At 44.4% G+C, this 18,454-nt stretch overlaps 1 protein-coding gene across 4 annotated transcripts in view; it reads right to left on the reverse strand.

Moving 5' to 3' along the window:
- Window positions 1–12,077, reverse strand: part of NAAA (N-acylethanolamine acid amidase) — a 29,985-nt gene extending 17,908 nt beyond the window's left edge. For all 4 annotated transcript variants that reach the window (XR_004031722.1, XM_003265766.2, XM_003265765.2 and 1 more), the window contains exons 1-4: window positions 11,783–12,077; window positions 11,040–11,204; window positions 7,167–7,293; window positions 2,594–2,684 (exon numbers count right to left, since the gene is read on the reverse strand). Coding sequence is in view for 3 of the 4 variants with exons in the window: in XM_003265766.2 (XP_003265814.1) it covers window positions 2,594–2,684; window positions 7,167–7,293; window positions 11,040–11,204; window positions 11,783–11,985 (586 nt within the window). In the remaining variant the exon portion in view is untranslated. The remainder of the gene's footprint in view (window positions 1–2,593; window positions 2,685–7,166; window positions 7,294–11,039; window positions 11,205–11,782) is intronic.
- Between the last annotated feature and the right edge of the window lie 6,377 nt (window positions 12,078–18,454).

Raw genomic sequence — 18,454 nt, forward strand, 5'->3', positions numbered from 1 at the left:
GGAGAGGGACAGATTTCAGTAGAGGCAGAGTTGGGTAGAAAATAGGGAAAAGAAAAAAGCAAGAGATCTGCTTAGGCATGTTAAGTGTAAGATGCCTAGTAGACGTCAGAGTGGAGATGCTGAGAAGATGGCTGGATGCTCCAGTCTAGGACTCAGAGGAGGCCAGGCCTGGAGATGCAACAACAACAAAAACACTTCTGAGGCCCTTGCTCTGTGCCGGGGACTGCTGTATTTCATATTCGTTAGTTCATTTCATCCTCATAGCAGCTATTATCATCCCTGTTTTTCTTTTTCTTTTTTTTTTTTGAGACGGAGTCTCACTCTGTCGCCCATGCTGGAGTGCAGTGGTGCGATCTCAGCTCACTGCAAGCTCCGCCTCCTGGGTTCATGCCATTCTCCTGCCTCAGTCTCCCAAGTAGATGGGACTACAGGCACCCGCCACCACGCCCAGCTAATTTTTTGTATTTTTTTTTAGTAGAGACGGGGTTTCACCGTGTTAGCCAGGATGGTCTCGATCTCCTGACCTCGTGATCCACCCAGCTACAGCAGTAAGATTTAAACCCAGGCAGGCTGGCCCTGGAGTCTTGAGGTCTTACCCACCAGGTGTTTTGTTAAGCCTCCCCATTCCCTGTGGCATTCATTAGTCCTCCTCGTATCTTTATCCTTTCCTAGGGTGGCTTTGAGGCATTGCTGGCACCCCCCATAATGTCCAGAGACTTAATATCATAGCTCATTGCAGCCTCTAACTCCTGGGCCCAAGCCATCCTCCCATTTCAGCCTCCCACGTAGCTGGGACTACAGGCACGTGCCACCATGCCTGGCTAAAAGCAGTTTGATGGTTATTTCATTAAATGCATATGTTGTAGACTAACTTGGTTATTTTTAACTGCTCATACCTTAGATTCTACTAATCAAGTTTGGTAAACAACTTGAGCTGCAAAATGAAAGCCAGTCACTTTTAATAAATATACATGTGATTATAGGCATTCTATTAAAAACCTTAGTAATTGTCATGCTGTGGTTTGGGTACCACTGGTTGAGAACCAGTACTATACATAGCTGACATATGAGAAAATGTGGAAGAAATACATTAGGATAAAGAACTGCTTAGTGTGGACACTGATAGATACTCAATCACCATCTTCCTGGTAAAGCCTTATGTAAAAAGATAAGAATAAACAATAACACTGGCCGGGCGTGGTGGTTCACGCCTGTAATCCCAGCACTTTGGGAGGCCAAGGCGGGTGGATCACCTGAGGTTCAGAGTTCGAGACCAGCCTGGCCAACATGGTGAAAACCCATCTCTACCAAAAAATTAGCCAGGTGTGGTGGCACGTGCCTGTAATCCCAGCTACTCAGGAAGCTGAGGCATGAGAATCAGCTGAGCCCGGGAGGCAGAGGTTGCAGTGAGCTGAGATCGCCCACTGCACTCTAGCCTGGGCGACAGGGCAAGACTGTCTCAAAAAAAACAAAAACAAACAAACAAAAAACCAAAACAAAAACCCCCAAAAAACAACACCATGAAGTCAATCAGGGTTCATCAGATGAGCAACACTAAACTTCAAGATACTCCTTGTATATATCCTTCTCCTTGATTCAGCGGCACGCTGAGGACAGACACAGAGCTCACTTATCTCTAGATTTCCCACATGCTGTGGAACTAAATGGTGTTCCCCAGAGATCTGGGGAATGGCAGTGGGGATGTCAATGAACACAGCAATTGGGTCAGGACCCAGGAGAGCAATCTGAGAACTTCCTCTCCCACTACTAGCTGTCATTTCATCTCACAGCCTATTTCCTTCTCTGCCTAACGAATGGAGTTAAAAATAACAGCCCTGCCTAACAGGACTGTGGTGAGGGTCTAAGAAGAAGACATGTGAGGATGTACATGGTAAACCAGAAAGTGCTTTACAAATGTTGCTTGTATAACAGCATCATATATCCCCTAGATTATCACAGTAGTTACCAAATGGTCTTCTGCTTCCATCTTAACCTAACACAACCCAATCTCTACAGAGCAGCAAAAGTAATAGTTAAAAATATAAATCACATCTGTTCACTCCCTGGCCTACAATCCCCCTACAGCTTCCATTATGCTTAAAATCCAAACTCTTCATTGTGGCCCTGCACCATGGCCTCAGCCTCTTCTTCTCTTCTAATGTCACCACCCACTTACTCCCATGCTATAACCACACCGACTTTCTTTGGCTTCTCAAATCCACCAAGCTTATTATTACTACCTACGGCCTTCATCCTTGCGGTAAGACCACCAGAAATGGTCTTCCCCTGGCTTCTGCAGAACTAGCTCCTGGATCGTATGGGTCAGGCCTTCTCTGACTCTCTGACCTGTACTAACCACCCCATCTCCTCCTTCACTCTCTATCACAGCTTCCTATTTTGCTTTCTTTGTAGCACTTATTGCTACCTGAAATCTTCATTGCTTCCATGCATACTGTCCATTTTCTCCCCCTAGGATGGAAGTCCCTGCCACATAGTGGGTGTTCTGTACGTTCTGTTGGGCGAGTGAAGGAAGTGCTTGGATAGAACTGAACAATAATGTAGCTAAAATTACACAGGAGTTTGTTTTGATTACCTCGTTCATCACCAGAAACTGTAAACTTGTGTGGGCTCTGGCCAGTCCATAATCCTACATAGCCAATAAAAGTAGTTCCTGTGAATGCAATCTGAAATCAAGAGATAACATGGATCATTTCACCATTCCAATCAAATACACTGAAATCACCTGTTTTGCCCCACAATTTTCTGGATTTTTTTCTTATAAATTCCAACATAATAGAATAAAACTCTGAAATAGCCTTCCAAGACAGAGGTTCTTAACCTTAAGCTGGGGTGGGGGAGCGTGGTCCACAGATAGATTTTAGTAGATTTGTGACCTTGGATGGGAGAAAAAAAGATGCATCTTTATTTTCACTAACCTCTAACTGAAATTTAATTCCTTCTATAATGAATGCATGCAACAAATCACACAATCATAGTGGTGCCAATAATTTTGCCACTAGCAGAAATCACAGGTATTTTCACATACACAATGTTGGCTGCAGATATTTTGAAACACTATCCATAATTTACTACTTTGAAATCATGGTAGTTATTAGACCCACTGCTAAACCTTACTATTTAATGTGTTAAGAAAAAGTATAACATTGAAATGGCTGTTTTCAACACAACTGATTTTCTTTGTAATGCTACGTATTTTATTTTATGTATTTATAAAACATTATTCACCAAAGGGGTGCACAAAGCAAGTTAAGAAGCCCCATCCTAGAAGTAGCAAGTGGAGTCTTACTTTAAAACTTGTTTTGAAGCCAGGAGCGGTGGCTCACGCCTGTAATCCTAGCACTTTGGGAGGCCGAGGTGGGCAGAACACCGGAGGTTGGGAGTTCAAGACCAGCCTGACCAACGTGGAGAAACCCCGATTCTACTAAAAATACAAAATTAGCCGGGCGTGGTGGTGCATGCCTGTAATCCCAGCTACTAGGGAGGCTGAGGCAGGAGAATCACTTGAACCCGGGAGGCAGAGTTTGCGGTGAACCGAGGTAGTGCCATCGCACTCCAGCCTGGGCAACAAGAGCGAAACTCTGTCTCAAAATAAAATAAAATAAAACTTGTTTTGATTTCATTATAAGAGATGAATATCACATATTTTATAAGCTCTGTGAAGTTAGGAGATCAAAGTGGGACTGTTCACCAATAATAATCACATTTAAATTTTAAATATTTAAAAATCCTTTTACACAGCTCTTTCATTTAATCCTCACAACTATCCCATGAATTATAGGCATCACCCCCACTTTAAATTAAGGTCACAAACTCCAGTGATTGCAAGATACCACTATGTAACCTGCAGGAGAAAAATCAAACTCTATATGTCACCAAGGCTGGAGTGCAATGGTGCAATCACGACTCACTGCAGCCTCAACCTCCTGGGCTCAAGCGATCCTCCCACCTCAGTTTTCCAACTAGCTGGGACCACAGGCGCATGCCACCAAACCTGATTGATATATAAATATATACATAATTTTTTTTTGCTTTTCTTAGAGACAGGGTCTCCCTATGTGGCCCAGGCTCGTCTCAAATTCCTAGGCTCAAGCAATCCTTCTGTCTTGGCTTCTCAAAGTGCCGAGATTACAGGTGTGAGCCACCACAGCTAGACTTTATCAGTTATTTCTGATACCAAATTTTATTTTTCAAAGAAGTACTTTGGCCGGGCATGGTGGCTCACACCTGTAATTCCAGCACTTTGGGAGGCCGAGGAGGGCGGATTATCTGAGCTCAGGAGTTCAAGACCAGCCAACATAGTGAAACCCCATCTCTGCTAAAAATACAAAAATTAGCCGGGTGTGGTGGCACCCTCCTGTAGTCCCAGCTACTTGGTAGGCTGAGGCAGGAGAACTGCTTGAACCCGGGAGGCCGAGGCTGCAGTGAGCCGAGATCGTGCCACTGCACTCCAGGCTGGGCGATAGAGCGAGACTCTGTCTCAAAAATAAAAACAATAGTAATAATAATAATAATAATAATAATTTACAGCCTAATTAAGGCTGTAAACGAAAACCATCAGTAGGCCTAACGCCTGGGTTCTGGCCCTACCTCTGCCACGTCTCTAGAGGCCTTGTGATTCGGGGCGAGTCAGTCTCTGCGAAGCTGGGCCCCCTCATCTAGAAAGTAAAGATAAAAATGTTGACTTATGCCTGCTTCACAGGGCTGCTGGGGGGATCGAATGAGGTCCTGTGTATGATAATACTTTTGTTGTTGTTGTTGAGATGGAGTCTCACTCTGTCACTGAGCTAGAGTGCAGTGGTGCGATCTCAGCTCACTGCAACCTCTGCCTCCCAGGTTCAAGCGATTCCCCTGCCTCAGCCTCCCAAGTAGCTGGGATTACAGGCACCCACCCACATGCCCAGCTAATTTTTTTTTTTTTTTGTAGTTTTGGTAGAGACGGGGTTCCGCCACGTTGGCCAGACTGGTCTTGAACTCCTGACCTCGTGATTCACCTGCCTTGGCCTCCCAAAGTGTTTGGATTACAGGCGTGAGCCACCGTGCCCAGCCAAAAATACTTTAAAGATTGCAAACACTAGACAAGAATGAGAGATGAATTATTTTGTGGATAACCTGTTCTTAATTTCATAAAACAATTTCTTGGCCATGAGTCCTCCATAGAAAAGCAATACCCAAGTGTAAACTGTCTGTATTCAGTAACAGTCACCTGAGTACTGAGAGTAAAACTACTTCTACAGACTATTTCTCTATAGATTATTTCATGGGAACTCCAAGAAAAACAAAAACAAATGAAGCAACAACTATTAGAGTGAGTTTCAGAACAGCTGAAATAATTTATTTTCATTGCATTTATTCCTTTGTCTCTTTATAAGAGTATTAGCTCATTATAGAAAAATGGAGAAAAAACATGACTAAATAATAAATAATATATATATATATATATATATTTTTTTTGAGACGGAGTCTTGCTCTGTCGCCCAGGCTGGAGTGCAGTGACGCGATCTCGGCTCACTGCAAGCTCCGCCTCCCAGGTTCACGCCATTCTCCTGCCTCAGCCTCTCCGAGTAGCTGGGACTACAGGCGCCCGCCACCACGCCCGGCTAATTTTTTGTATTTTTAGTAGAGACGGGGTTTCACTGTGGTCTCGATCTCCTGACCTCGTGATCCGCCCGCCTCAGCTTCCCAAAGTGCTGGGATTACAAGTGTGAGCCACCGCACCCGGCCAATAATAAATAATATTATCATTCATTCAGTAATAACTTAATATTTAGCAGATTTCCTTTGAGAATTTATTATGCATTTATATTATTGTTACCACTTAAAATCATTTTTAAAGTAATTCAGCTAGAAATCCAATTGTTAATAGTGTTGAAGTAAAGAAATGGGACTGGAAAGGAGAAACTTTTACTTTAAATATTTCTGTACTGTTTGAATTTTTTATGAAAAAAAGTGTTTGTAAAAGCAGATGACTGAGTAATTAGTAAATGACTTTTTAGTATTTGTGAATCAACCCCTAAATGCAAAGAACAAAGGGAATATAGTCCTTGTCCTTACAGCCAAAATCTGGCTTTTGCACTCTGTATTCTGTTTTATAGCAAAACATGCTTTGCGTACTCAACGAACATTGATTAATTGTCTCTCTAAAAGTTTACACAGTTGACAACAGCACATACTAGATTATAGTTTTAAAGGGACCATGCTATAAACAAAAAATCTAAGTATAATTTTTTAAAGGTCATACACAAGAAAGTGGTGTGGGTCAATCACACTTGAAGAATGAAGGACCATTTATTATTTGGCTACAACTTTACATAGACTACCTCATTTAACATTTATAACTATTGCAGTAAAGTAGTTATGAGCCTCCATGAGCTGTAGTCTGCAAAATTAGGGAATGAGTAATTTCTCAGGTTCACAAAGGAAGTACAGTAATTGATAGAATCAAGATTCAAACCTGGGACTGTCAGATCCCAAAGTTGGGTGTTTCTAGTTATTGCACTACCCAGCCCCTCCATATTCCAGAAGCAGCCTGGGCATGGGAAAGCAAAGGAAAGAGCTGACTCTGCGTAAGTGGATGATTGATTACTCTCTTTTTTTTTTTTTTATTTTTTTTATTTTTTTTTTGAGACGGAGTCTCGCTCTGTCGCCCAGGCTGGAGTGCAGTGGCGCAATCTCAGCTCACTGCAAGCTCCGCCTCCCGGGTTCACGCCATTCTCCTGCCTCAGCCTCTCCGAGTAGCTGGGACTACAGGCGCCCGCCACCACGCCCGGCTAATTTTTTGTATTTTTAGTAGAGGCGGGGTTTCACCGTGGTCTCGATCTGACCTCGTGATCCGCCCGCCTCCGCCTGCCAAAGTGCTGGATTACAAGTGTGAGCCACCACGTCCGGCCTGATCACTCTCTAAAAGAGATTTCCCTGTGGAAAACTGGCTGACCTCTTTAAGTAGACGCTCAATAATAAATAATAAATGACCATCCTTCCTATAAGCATAATTGATGCAAACCTCTCTTCTGGCTTTGTTTTTCCACGGGTGTGATTTTTTTGTGTCTTATACTGATAGCACACTTAAGTTAGCAGGCCATCCAAATGACCGGTACTTGAGTTTGCAAATCTTTCTGACTTTTTACCTTATACGGTACGGACTATACCTGCCCATTCTTTAAGAATTGCACATCCACGGTCAACTTGTGTAAGATATTCCCAAAAGGATAATCCAGATTCCGACCATGGTAAATGTGGCCTCTGGAGTCTTGAGCCACAATACTGGTGCAGAATCTGAGAAAAGGGAAAAGTCCAACATGAATGAATAAGACAGACAAGAAAAAGAAGAAAAAGGAGTTTTTCATTTGTAAAACAAATCCTCAAAGTAAAACAGTTTTTCTTCCTTATAACTGACACATGTGCTATAATGCTTATATAAGAATACAGATTAACAATTCAAGATGAAAAATACAACTGGATACAACTCATCTGTGTTCATTCAGTGTTTCTAGGATCTTTGCCCTTAGCACATATGGAGGGCATCATAAGCATAGTAAGTGAGAATTTCATTCTCAGTCTAAATCCGAAGTGAAACTAACCCATCCTGGGCTCAGGAGACCTCTGAACTCTGCTTTTTCCTCTGCTTGGCAGCACGCATTCTATTTAATACACGATTCAAAGCCAGCTCAAGCTCACCTCTCCATATATGAATTCCTCAGAGCAAATAAAGTAACACTAAACCATTGTTTCACAAGTGTTTCATTTTGTCCCCTTGGGAAAATGGCTGGCTCTTAAGGGACTTGACACTTTTCCTGTCTCTCTCCCAGCTCCTTGCACAGAGATCATAATTTAAAAAAAAGGGGGAATCTCTATGAACAGAAGTATTGTGAAAAAAAGAGGAGGCTTGTTAAGTATCTATCCATATTCTCTGAAAATATTTAACTGTACACGAAAAAATATTTATATACAGTTATGTCCAATATCAGGGGAAAAAATATGTATATCCACATGAACAAAACTGAGAGAATATATCCTGAAGGGTTTTTCTGGTCATTTTTTAATGTAAAAAAGTAAAGCTTTGTTTCTTTACTTTTCTACATTTACTGAATTTCTACAATAATTACATGTTACTTTTATAATTGTGGAAAAAAGTGTTACTTTCTGTTTGTTTAAAGACGGAAACTTGGGCCGGGCAAGGGCACAGTGGCTCACACCTGTAATCCCAGCACTTTGAGAGGCCAAGGTGGGTGAATCATGAGGTCAGGAGTTTGAGACCAGCCTGGCCAACATAGTGAAACCCCGTCTCTACTAAAAATACAAAAATTAGCCAGGCGTGGTGGCACACGCCTGTAGTCTCAGCTACTTGGGAGGCTGAGGCAGGAGAATTGCTTGAACCAGGGAGGCGGAGGTTGTGGTGAGCCAAGATTGCGCCACTACACTCCAGCCTGAGTAACAGAGTGAGACTCCGTCTCAAAAATAAATAAATAAAATAAAATAAAGATGGAAACTTGGTCAGTTTTAATTCCCTCCAAGGTTTCTGTTATTTATTTATTTATTTATTTATTTATTTTGAGTCTCTGTCACTCAGGCTGGAGTGCAGTGGTGCAATTTCGGCTCACTGCAGCCTTGACTTCCCGGGCTGAAGCGATCCTCCCAGTTCAGCCTCCTGAGTATCTGGGACCACAGGTGCAAGCCACCACGTCTGGCTAATTTTGTGGTGTTTTTTGTAGAGACAAGGTTTTACCACGTTGCCCAGGCTGGTCTCGAACTCCTGGGCTCAAGACATCCATCCACCTCAGCCTCCCAAAATGCTGGGAATGCAGGCATGAGCCACTGTGGCTGGCCTCCCTCCAAGGTTTCTGAGCTTAACTTCAAAGAATTCAGGTCAGGGAGGGGACTGGTAAGACATGGGAAGTACTAAAGCAAAGTTTGTGGAATCTCTCTCAAGGCGATTTTGCAAAATTGGCAAGATAACAATACTTTCATCTCAGGCCCAAATGTTGTAGTGTGATATAGCAGAGCACAAGCACAGGAGACAAATGAGGAAACAGGCTCTGCTTTGAAAGGCGCTGCAGCGAACTGGAGATTCCCATGCTTTTAGCACTCACCAGCCACCTGACTTCCAGCAAGGTGGCCCCTCTGAGGCTTGGTTTCCACATCACAAAACAGATGATACCATCTTCCATCTTTCATTAAGTGCCTGGCACCCAGTAGGCTCAATAAAGGGTAGCCAGTATTATTCTAATTCAAGAAGGCTTACTTCCAACATGAGAAGAAAGCATTTCCTTTGTTAATGCTAGTGGAATTGAATGGTGCTTTTTATTAGGCAATTCAATAAGTACCTTAGTATCAAATCCAAAAGTTAGAATGTTTTTACTAGAACTTTTGCTTTAATCTGTTTGAATATGGTGACTCCAACAGATGAGGGTAAAAACGATTCGTGATTTTTCATTGAGAAAGCTGTAAGTTAAAAATAGGAAAAAGTTGGAGGTAGGAGAGGGAGGTGGTAAAATTATAATAACTTAGTTCAACTGAAAAGCATGTTATTTAGCAGGCCTGTGTCTTTCCTGTGCCTGAAAGCATTTCCTGAAGAGGAAGGCAGTCCCAGTGCTTTTTAGCTTACTCTGCCTAGGTGTTCTGGGAAAATGCCTGGGCCAGTAAAGTTTCATTATTCCAAGATCTTTTCTACTCCCATCATCTTTAAGCAGCAAGAAGCTCTAAGTATGTACAAGAGGTTACGAGATGAAGCTAGTCTGGTGGCAAAACAATAAGTATTGAAGGAAGAAACCAAGTTAAAACCTCTCTTTATTCCAGGACCTGTTACTGAGCCCATAAACCTTTAGTGGTCCCCTGCACTTTGCCTGGGATCAACCACACACTCCATGTTGCTTTCACTTCTGGGTGCACTTTTTTTTTTTTTTTTTTTTGATACGGAATCTTGCTTTGTCGCCCAGGCTGGAGTGCAATGGTGCCATCTCGGCTCACTGCAACCTCTGCCTCCTGGGTTCAAGTGATTCTCCTGCCTCGGCCTCCCGAGTAGCTGGGATTCACAGGTGCCCGCCACCATGCCCGGGTAATTTTTTTGTATTATTAGTAGAGACGGGGTTTCACCATGTTGGCCAGGCTGACCTCAGGTGATTCACCCGCCTCGGCCTCCCAAAGTGCTGGGATTACAGGCGTGAGCCACTGCGCCCAGCCTGGGCGCACATTTTATCATGCCCACTTCCCGGTCCAAACACTGGCTGGCCCTATTAGAGCAGTGTTCCCTGTCGCCCCAGCCCTGGTGGACACAGACACTTCAGCCACGACACACATGAAAGGATAAATGCAGGGCGACAAATAAGGGCAGAGATGAGCCACTGTCAGTATAGAGCTGGAAGGCCACTGAGTTAACTAAAGGGTCCAGATGAGAGGAGGCTTAGTTTCAAAAACTTCCTGGAAAAGTACGTTTTGAGCAGAATTTTTTTTTTTAAGACATAGTCTCGCACTGTCTCCAGGGCTGGTGTGCAGTGGTGCGATCACGGCTCGCTGCAACCTCCGCCTCCCGGGTTAAAGTGATTCTCCTGCCTCAACCTCCTAAGTAGCTAGGATTACAGGCGCCCGCCACCACGCCCGGCTAATTTTTGTGTTTTTCGTAAAGACCCGATTTCATTGTGTTGGCCAGGCTGGTCTTGAACTCCTAACCTCGTGATCTGCCCACCTTGGCCTCCCAAAGTGCTGGGATTACAGGCATGAGCCAACGCGCCCGGCCTTTGCGCAGAATTTTAAAAGTACTATGCTACCTGGATTGGGGGAGAGAAAACCCGGGGCTACCGGTGGAGGGAAAGTTCAGTGTTGAATCAGAGAAGCTGCTTTCCCTCTCGAAGCCTACGATGTGCAGCTCAGATTTACCCAGAGAGGTAAAGAGGAAGCGCTGGAGGTTTCTGGGCAAGCAGGCACCACCCTGTTTTTATTACACGGAAAACATGTCTCCTCCCGCTAGTCTGTGTCAGAGGCCCCCGCAAGCCCCGCGTTACTCCGCACCGGTTTGGGGCACTCACGCGGAGGACTCGTAGGCCAGGTTGACCAGAAGGCAGTCCGCCAGGCTGAGGTTCATGAAGTCACACATGCCGCGGATCTCGCCGGTGAAGGGCTGGGGCAGGAAGCGCTCCAACTCCAGGACCACTTTTCCGATTAACACGTGCACCCACTTGGGGACTCTGTCCCTAGAAACGAAAAGTACGAGGGCGTCTGACCCGCTCAGAGGTCGGCGGCGTGCAACTGCGTGTGCACTGCGAGCGGGGCTACATCCTTAGCGCGTGAGGTCTCAGGGCCACGGCTCCCCAGACAGTGGACCGCCCAGGCGCGGCGTCACTCAATCCGCAGCCTCCCGGGAGTGGGGGGAGGGGGGCGGGGGGAATGCGGCGGTTAAGAAAACTTGGGATGGGGAGGGCGAGCGAGGCTGGTCCCAAAGGGGCAAGCTTAGAAGGCCCGCGAGGCCCGCAAGGAAGGCGCGGGTTGCCCCTCCTCGGTAGCTATGCAGCCCGGGCGACAACTCGCGCGCTACGCTGACCCGGAATGGCTCAAGGACTGGCGTGCCACGGGTGACACCGAACTTGAAAGCCGAACCTGTCGCGCTGGATTCTCCCCAACCCCGACGCTGCTCAGGACGGCAGCCAAAACCAGTTCTCCAAGGGTGGCGGGGAGTAAAGCGTCCCCGTTTAAAGTACTCTGAGCAGCGCGCGTTTGACTCCGACCCGCAGCGCCGGTGTCCCCGCAGACCCCGTCCAGGGCCCCAACTCACCCGATGACTTGCGCCATCGCGGCGCGCACCAAGTCCAAGTCGTAGTGCCGCAGCACGGGCAGCCAGCGCAGCTCGGGGGCCGAGTCCAGGCTCACGTTGAAACGAGGCGCTGCTGGAGGCGAGGCGGCGGACAGCCCGGCCCCGGCCAGCAGCAGCAGCAGGGACAGAAGCCCCGGGCGCGCCTCCCGGTCTGCGGTCCGCATGGCTCGGGCTCCAGCGGCCGCAACTTGGAGACCTGCAGCAGCTGTCGGAGCCTGGGTAAGCCGTGGAGGAGGAGGAGGAGCTGGGGCGGGGCCGCGATCGCTGGAGGTGGGGCCCACCCACGACCCGCCCGCCCGTCACCGGCGAGTCGGAGCGGCGACACTTTCCGTCCCCGCCGCGCATCCACTAGCCAGCCCCAACTCTCCGTCGGGCCTGGAGGTCCCTGACCGCGGGGCCGCTAAGGGTTGGGGCTGCCGGCAGCTGGCTTCTCACCAACTCCCGGTTCCAGCGCACTTGCTTGGGCCGGAGTATAGGCTGTGGCCGGGAGGGGGCTTTAAGATTTTCAGTAGCGAAAAGGTGTCAGGAAAGCCTTTTTAGTTAAACTTTGTTTGCTTGCTTGTTTGTTTGTTTGAGATGTAGTCTCACTCTATTGCCCAGGCTGGAGTGCAGTGGGTGATCTCGGCTCACCGCTAACTCCGCCTCCTGGGTTCAAGCGATTCTCCTGCCTTAGCCTCTCAAGTAGCTGGGATTACAGGCATCCACCACCATACCTGGCTAATTTTTGTATTTTTGGTAGGGACAGGGTTTCACCATGTTGGCCAGACTAGTCTCGAATTCCTGACCTAAAGTGATCCACCGGCCTCGGCCTCCCAAAGTGCTGGGAGCCACCGCGCCTGGCTGGTAAAGCATTTTTTAAAAGCTCAAAATTTAGTTAACACTTATCTGCCAAATATTTTTTGCGGACATTATCTCATTTAATCATCAAAACAAGCCAACAGATAGGTTCCAGTAATCCTCGCTTTACTGATGAGGAGCGTGAGGCTTGGAGAGGTGAAGCCATGTGCCCGAGGTCACTCTGCTGGTGTGTCTCCGCACTGGCCTCCAAGTGAGGAGGTCTGAATCCACAATCCACTTTCACACCTAAGTTTCCTCACCTTTGAGTTCCCAATGTCTGGGAGACAAACTTAGGAAAATCTTAGTAAGGCTGGGACATTCTTAATGGTTAGCACAGTTGTCTGTGGGTAAAACAGGGTACATGTATACATGAATAGTAGAAACTAAATGAAAGGGCCGGGCATGGTGGCTTAGGCTTGTAATCCCAGCACTTTGCGGGGCTGAGGCGGGTGGATCACCTGAGGTCAGAAGTTTGAGACCAGCCTGGCCAACATGGTGAAACCATGTCTCTACTAAAAATACAAAAATTAGTCGGGCATGGTGGTGGGCACATGTAATCCCAGCTACTTGGGAGGCTGAGACAGGAGAATCACTTGAAACTGGGAGGCAGAGGTTGCAGAGAGTGCCAATGCACTCTAGCCTGAGTGACAAGAGCAAAACTTCGTCTCAAAAAAACACAAAAAAACAAAAACAAAACTAAACTAAATGGATAGGAGAAACTAAACACATTTTTAATTTTTTTAACCAATTTTAGGACGAAGGAATACAACTTTTATAATCAATCACTTGTTTTTAAGGATAATACTTAAAGAAATTACAAAATTTCTTCCCAGGCATGGTGGTCCACGCCTGTCATCCCAGCACTTTGGCTGGCTGATCATATGAGGTCACTTGGGTCTAATGAATAGAATCAGAATTGGTGGTGGTTGACTTCCAAGACTAGGTCACAAAAGACATTGTGGGTTTCTCCTTGCTCTCTTGAATTGCTCACTATAGGACGCCCATTGTCATGTCCTGAGGAAGCCTTATGAAAATGTCCCTTTGTGGCTGGACACAAATCTCAGCACTTGGAGAGTCAGGCAGGAGGACTGCTTGAGCCCAGGAGTTGGAGACCAGCCTGGGCAACAGAGACCCCATCTCTACAAACAAATAAAAATAAATTAGCCAGGCATGGTGGCACATATCTCTAGTCCCAGCTATGATCATGCCACTATACTCCAGCCTAAATGACAAAGTGAGACCCTGTCTCCAAAAAAGGAGTAAATAAAATTGAAAAAAAAGAAAAAAGAAAGTCTCTTTGTTGAGGAACTGAGAGCTTCTACCAAGAGCCAGAGAGGAACTGAGGTTTCTTGTCAAGTCATCTGAGTGAGCCATGGTGGAAGTGGATCTTCCTGCCTCAGCTAAGCCACCCTCACATTCCTAACCCATAGAAACTGTGAAGTAGGCCAGGCATGGTGGCTGACATCTATAATCCTAGCACTTTGGGAGGCCAAGGTGGGCAGATCGCTGGAGGTCAGGAGTTCGAGACCAGCCTGACCAACATGGTGAAACTCCATCTCTACTAAAAATATAAAAATTAGCTGGGCGTGGTGGTGGGTGCCTGTAATCCCAGCTACTCGGGAGGCTGAGGCAGGAGAATTGCCTGAACCCAGGAGATGGAGGTTGCAGTGAGCCAAGATCGCACCACTGTACTCCAGCCTGGGTGACAGTGAGACTGTCTCAAAAAAAAAAAAAAAAAAAAGAAACTGTGAAATAATGTTTATTGCTTTATGCCACTAAGTTTTGAGGTAATTTGGTATGTGGCAAATAGATCAATATAGATTTGTTTGGGAACGTAAGTGTAGTGCTACCATAACACATGCCTAAAAATGTATTGCTTTGGAACTGGTAGTAGGGAGAAACTGTAATAATTTTGAGCAGAATGTTAGTGAGAGCCTAAAGTTCCTAACAGACTATTAGTAGAAGCCTGATGATTAGTAGAAGTCCCTTGAGAAACAAACCATCCTAAGAAAGAAACAGTCTGATGGTCTTGAAGGAGACTGCCAGCAGTAGCCACTTCAGAAGTGAGAATGTTATTGGAAACTGGAAGTAAGAGGTTCCTTTGTTATGTAGTGCCAGAATGTTTAACATGATCACCTAGAGTAATACGGAACACAGAAAAATGTACCTAGGTACTTTAGCTAGATCTCCAAGCAAAATGTCGAAGTTGCTACCTGGCTTCTTGCTGCTTATAGTAAAATATGAGACGAAAGAGAGAAGCTAGAGCAAGGACTGTTAAAAAGGATCCAGAAATGGTTTCGAAAATCCTAGGCCCAAAGTATACATAGGAACTTAGTTTATCATAGATATGGCATTGTTTATCTGTGGAGATATCTGCAACATAGGTAATTGATAAAGAATTAGTACCCAGAATACAAAAAGATCTCCTATGTTTTTATTACTTAAAAAAAAAAAAGGAAAACAAAAGGCTATAAAAAGAGGAAAACCCAAATGAACATAAAAATGTGAAGTTATTTCAACCTCTCTAGTAATCAATGAAATGCAAATTAAACCATGATGCCATTTCATAAACAAAGGATTGTCTAAAGTTTCAAAGTCTAATAACATCTTGTTGACATGAATGTAGTAAGATACAAACTTACATAAGTTACTGATGAGAATATAGTATAATTCAGTATTGCCTAGTAAAGTTGAAGAATTGCAGACCCTACAAACCCAGTGATTTCATTTTCAGTTTTCTGGATTTCTTTTTCTTTTTTTTTTGAGACAAAATCTTGCTCTGTCGCCCAGGCCGGAGTGCCGTAGTGCGATCTCGGCTCACTCAACCTCTGCCTCCCAAGTTCAAGCAATTCTCCTGCCTCAGCCTCCTGAGTAGCTGGGATTACAGGTGCGCACCACCACACCTGGCTAATTTCTTTGCATTTTTTTTTTTTTTTTTTTTTTTTTGAGACAGAGTCTCGCTCTGTCGCCCAGGCTGGAGTCAGTGGCACAGTCTCGGCTCACTGCAGCTCCGCCTCCCGGTTCACCCATTCTCCTGCCTCAGCCTCTCCGAGTAGCTGGACTACAGGCGCCGCCACCACGCCCCTATTTTTGTATTTTTAGTGAGACAGGTTTCACCGTGGTCTCGATCTCCTACTCGTGATCCGCCCGCCTCGCCTCCAAGTGCTGGATTCCAAGCGTGAGCCACCGCGCCCGGCCCTCTTTGCATTTTTTGTAGAGACAGGGTTTCACCACGTTGGCCAGGCTGGTCTCAAACTCCTGACCTCAAGTGATCTGCCTGCCTCGGCCTCCCAAAGTGCTGGGATGACAGGCATGAGCCACTGCGTCCAGCCCATTTTCAGTTTTCTATCTAAACTTTGCTTAAAGAAAAAACTCTTAAGACCATGAACCCTAGAAGACATGTTCAAAGATGCTTACTGCAGCAAGGTTTTAATTAAATTAATTAATTAATTTTTTTGAGAGGGAGTCTCACTGTCACCCAGGCTGGAGTGCAGTGGCGCGATCTCGGCTCACTGCAACCTCCCCCTCCTGCCTTCAAGTGATTCTCCTGCCTCAGCCTCCCAAGCATCTGGGATGTGCCACCATGCCTGGTTAATTTTTGTATTTCTTAGTAGAGCAGGGTTGCACCATGTTGGCCAGGCTGATCTCAAATTCTTGACCTCAGGTGATCTGCCTGCCTCAGCCTCCCAAAGTGTTGGGATATAGGCGTGAGCCACTGCGCCCAGCCTGCAAGGTTTTTAAATAGCAAAAAAAAAGTGGAAAACAACCCAACTGCTTTTTGGTAGAATGATAAATTGTGGATGTATGAATAAACAATGGAAACTATACAACAATTAAAATGAATCTTCATCTATCAAGAATCTAATGTTGAGTTACATAGCAAAATAACTTATACAATGATACTGCTTATGTAAAAATTTATATATACATACAAATATATAAGTGAAAGAAAAAATAACTACAGGAATGATAGGCATCAACTTCTAGGTAAGGATTATCCCTGAGAAGGGGGTGGGAAATAGCTGAGGGGGACATAGTTATACTCTTAATGTTCATCAACTTCTAGATAAGGGTTTTCCCTGAGAAGAGGCGGGGAAATGGCTGAGACATAATTATATTCTTAATGTTCCAGTTTTTTTTTTTTTAAAAAAAAGCAAAATATTAACACTGAATAAAACTGGGAGATGAACATGCTTCATTATTTTCTATATTTTATGCATGTTTTTAAAAAATCACAAAATGATAAAATGTTTAAAAGATTTAAAAAGCTTTAAGTATCCTTAAAACAAGATGTTCTGTTGAATATCATTTATTCTTAGTTTCCATGTAATTCTTTTAAACTTCCCCTTTTGCAACATTTCCCAGAATTAGGGTTTCCATTTTGTTCTTAATTTTATTTTCCTCCTTGGCCAAATTTCTTTTAAAAACATCTCTGATGGTAACATAGGTATTAGGAATAGCAAGTACAACAAAATTGGATCTTACTAAGATGGAACTAGAAGTATTTTAGATTAAAAAAATTTAGTAGAAATGTTTGATAAGCAAATATTACAAAATATTTAAAATGTAAAGAAGTTCCTGGCCATGAGGAGCTGTAAAAAAATTTTTTTTAATGTAAAGGAAAAAATCCAATCAGTTATATTCCCATCACCCAAACCTAGCAACTACTTTCATATGCATATTTTATTTATGAAATTGTCGTTATATGAAGCACCATTATTTTATGTACCTTGAAGAAAAATGCACTGCCATTTAAACTATGATACAATGCTTTCTTACTAGAATTTAAAAATGTGTATGTATTGAAAATTTTAAGTTTTTTGTCAAAGTTATTTGAAAATCACATATCTACTCTTCTATATTTTTAAAAAGTGAAATAAATTAAGGTATTGCTTAAGTTTCTTTGCATTCAGAATTAGATTCTCCTGAATCACCATTTTACTAGATACCCATGTTTTCCCACACCATACCACTTTTCTGTGCTATTAAGAATCTTGGCTGGATGTGGTGGCTCACACCTGTAATCCCAACAGTTTGGGAGGCTGAGGACGGTGGATCACTAGAGGTGGTCAGGAGTTCAAGACTAGCCTGGCCAACATGGTGAAACCGTCTCTACTAAAAATACAAAAAATTAGCTGGGTATGGTGGTGTGCGCCTGTAATCTCAGTGACCCGAGATCGTGTCACTGCATTCCCAGCCTGAGTGACAGAGTGAGACTCCGTCTCAAAAAAAAAAAAAAAAAGAATCTTAGTGCTGGCCAGACATGGTGGCTCCCACCTGTAATCCCTGCACTTTGGGAGGCCAAGGTGGGAGGATCACTTGAGGTCAGAAGTTTGAGACCAACCTGGGCAACATAGCGAGACCCTGTCTCTATTAAAAATAAATTTAAAAAAATGATTAACAGCCAGGCATACTGGCCTGGGCCTGTGGAGGATCTCTGGAGCCCAGGCGTTCAAGGCTGCAGTGGGTTCTGATTGCACCACTGCACTCTGGCCTAGGTGACAGAGAAAGACCCAGTCTCTGAAAGAAAAAATAAAAGTCTAAGTGATGCCACATTTCTTAAAAGTTCTCCACTCATGAAGGAGGTTTCAAGGTGTTTGTAATGTTTCTTAATCTGAGTGCTGGTTACAGGAATGTATTCAGCTTGTGAAAATTCACTGAGTTTAAGTACACTTGATGGTACTTGTACTCTTCTTTATATGTCGATAAAGAGTTTGGAATTTTTTACAAATTCCAGTTTTTTTCTGGAATTTTCATAGAGGCTACTAATACCCATTCTGCAAGTTCTGACGTTGG

Source organism: Nomascus leucogenys, chromosome 9, assembly GCF_006542625.1.
Source record: "Nomascus leucogenys isolate Asia chromosome 9, Asia_NLE_v1, whole genome shotgun sequence".
Taxonomy (NCBI): domain Eukaryota; kingdom Metazoa; phylum Chordata; class Mammalia; order Primates; family Hylobatidae; genus Nomascus; species Nomascus leucogenys.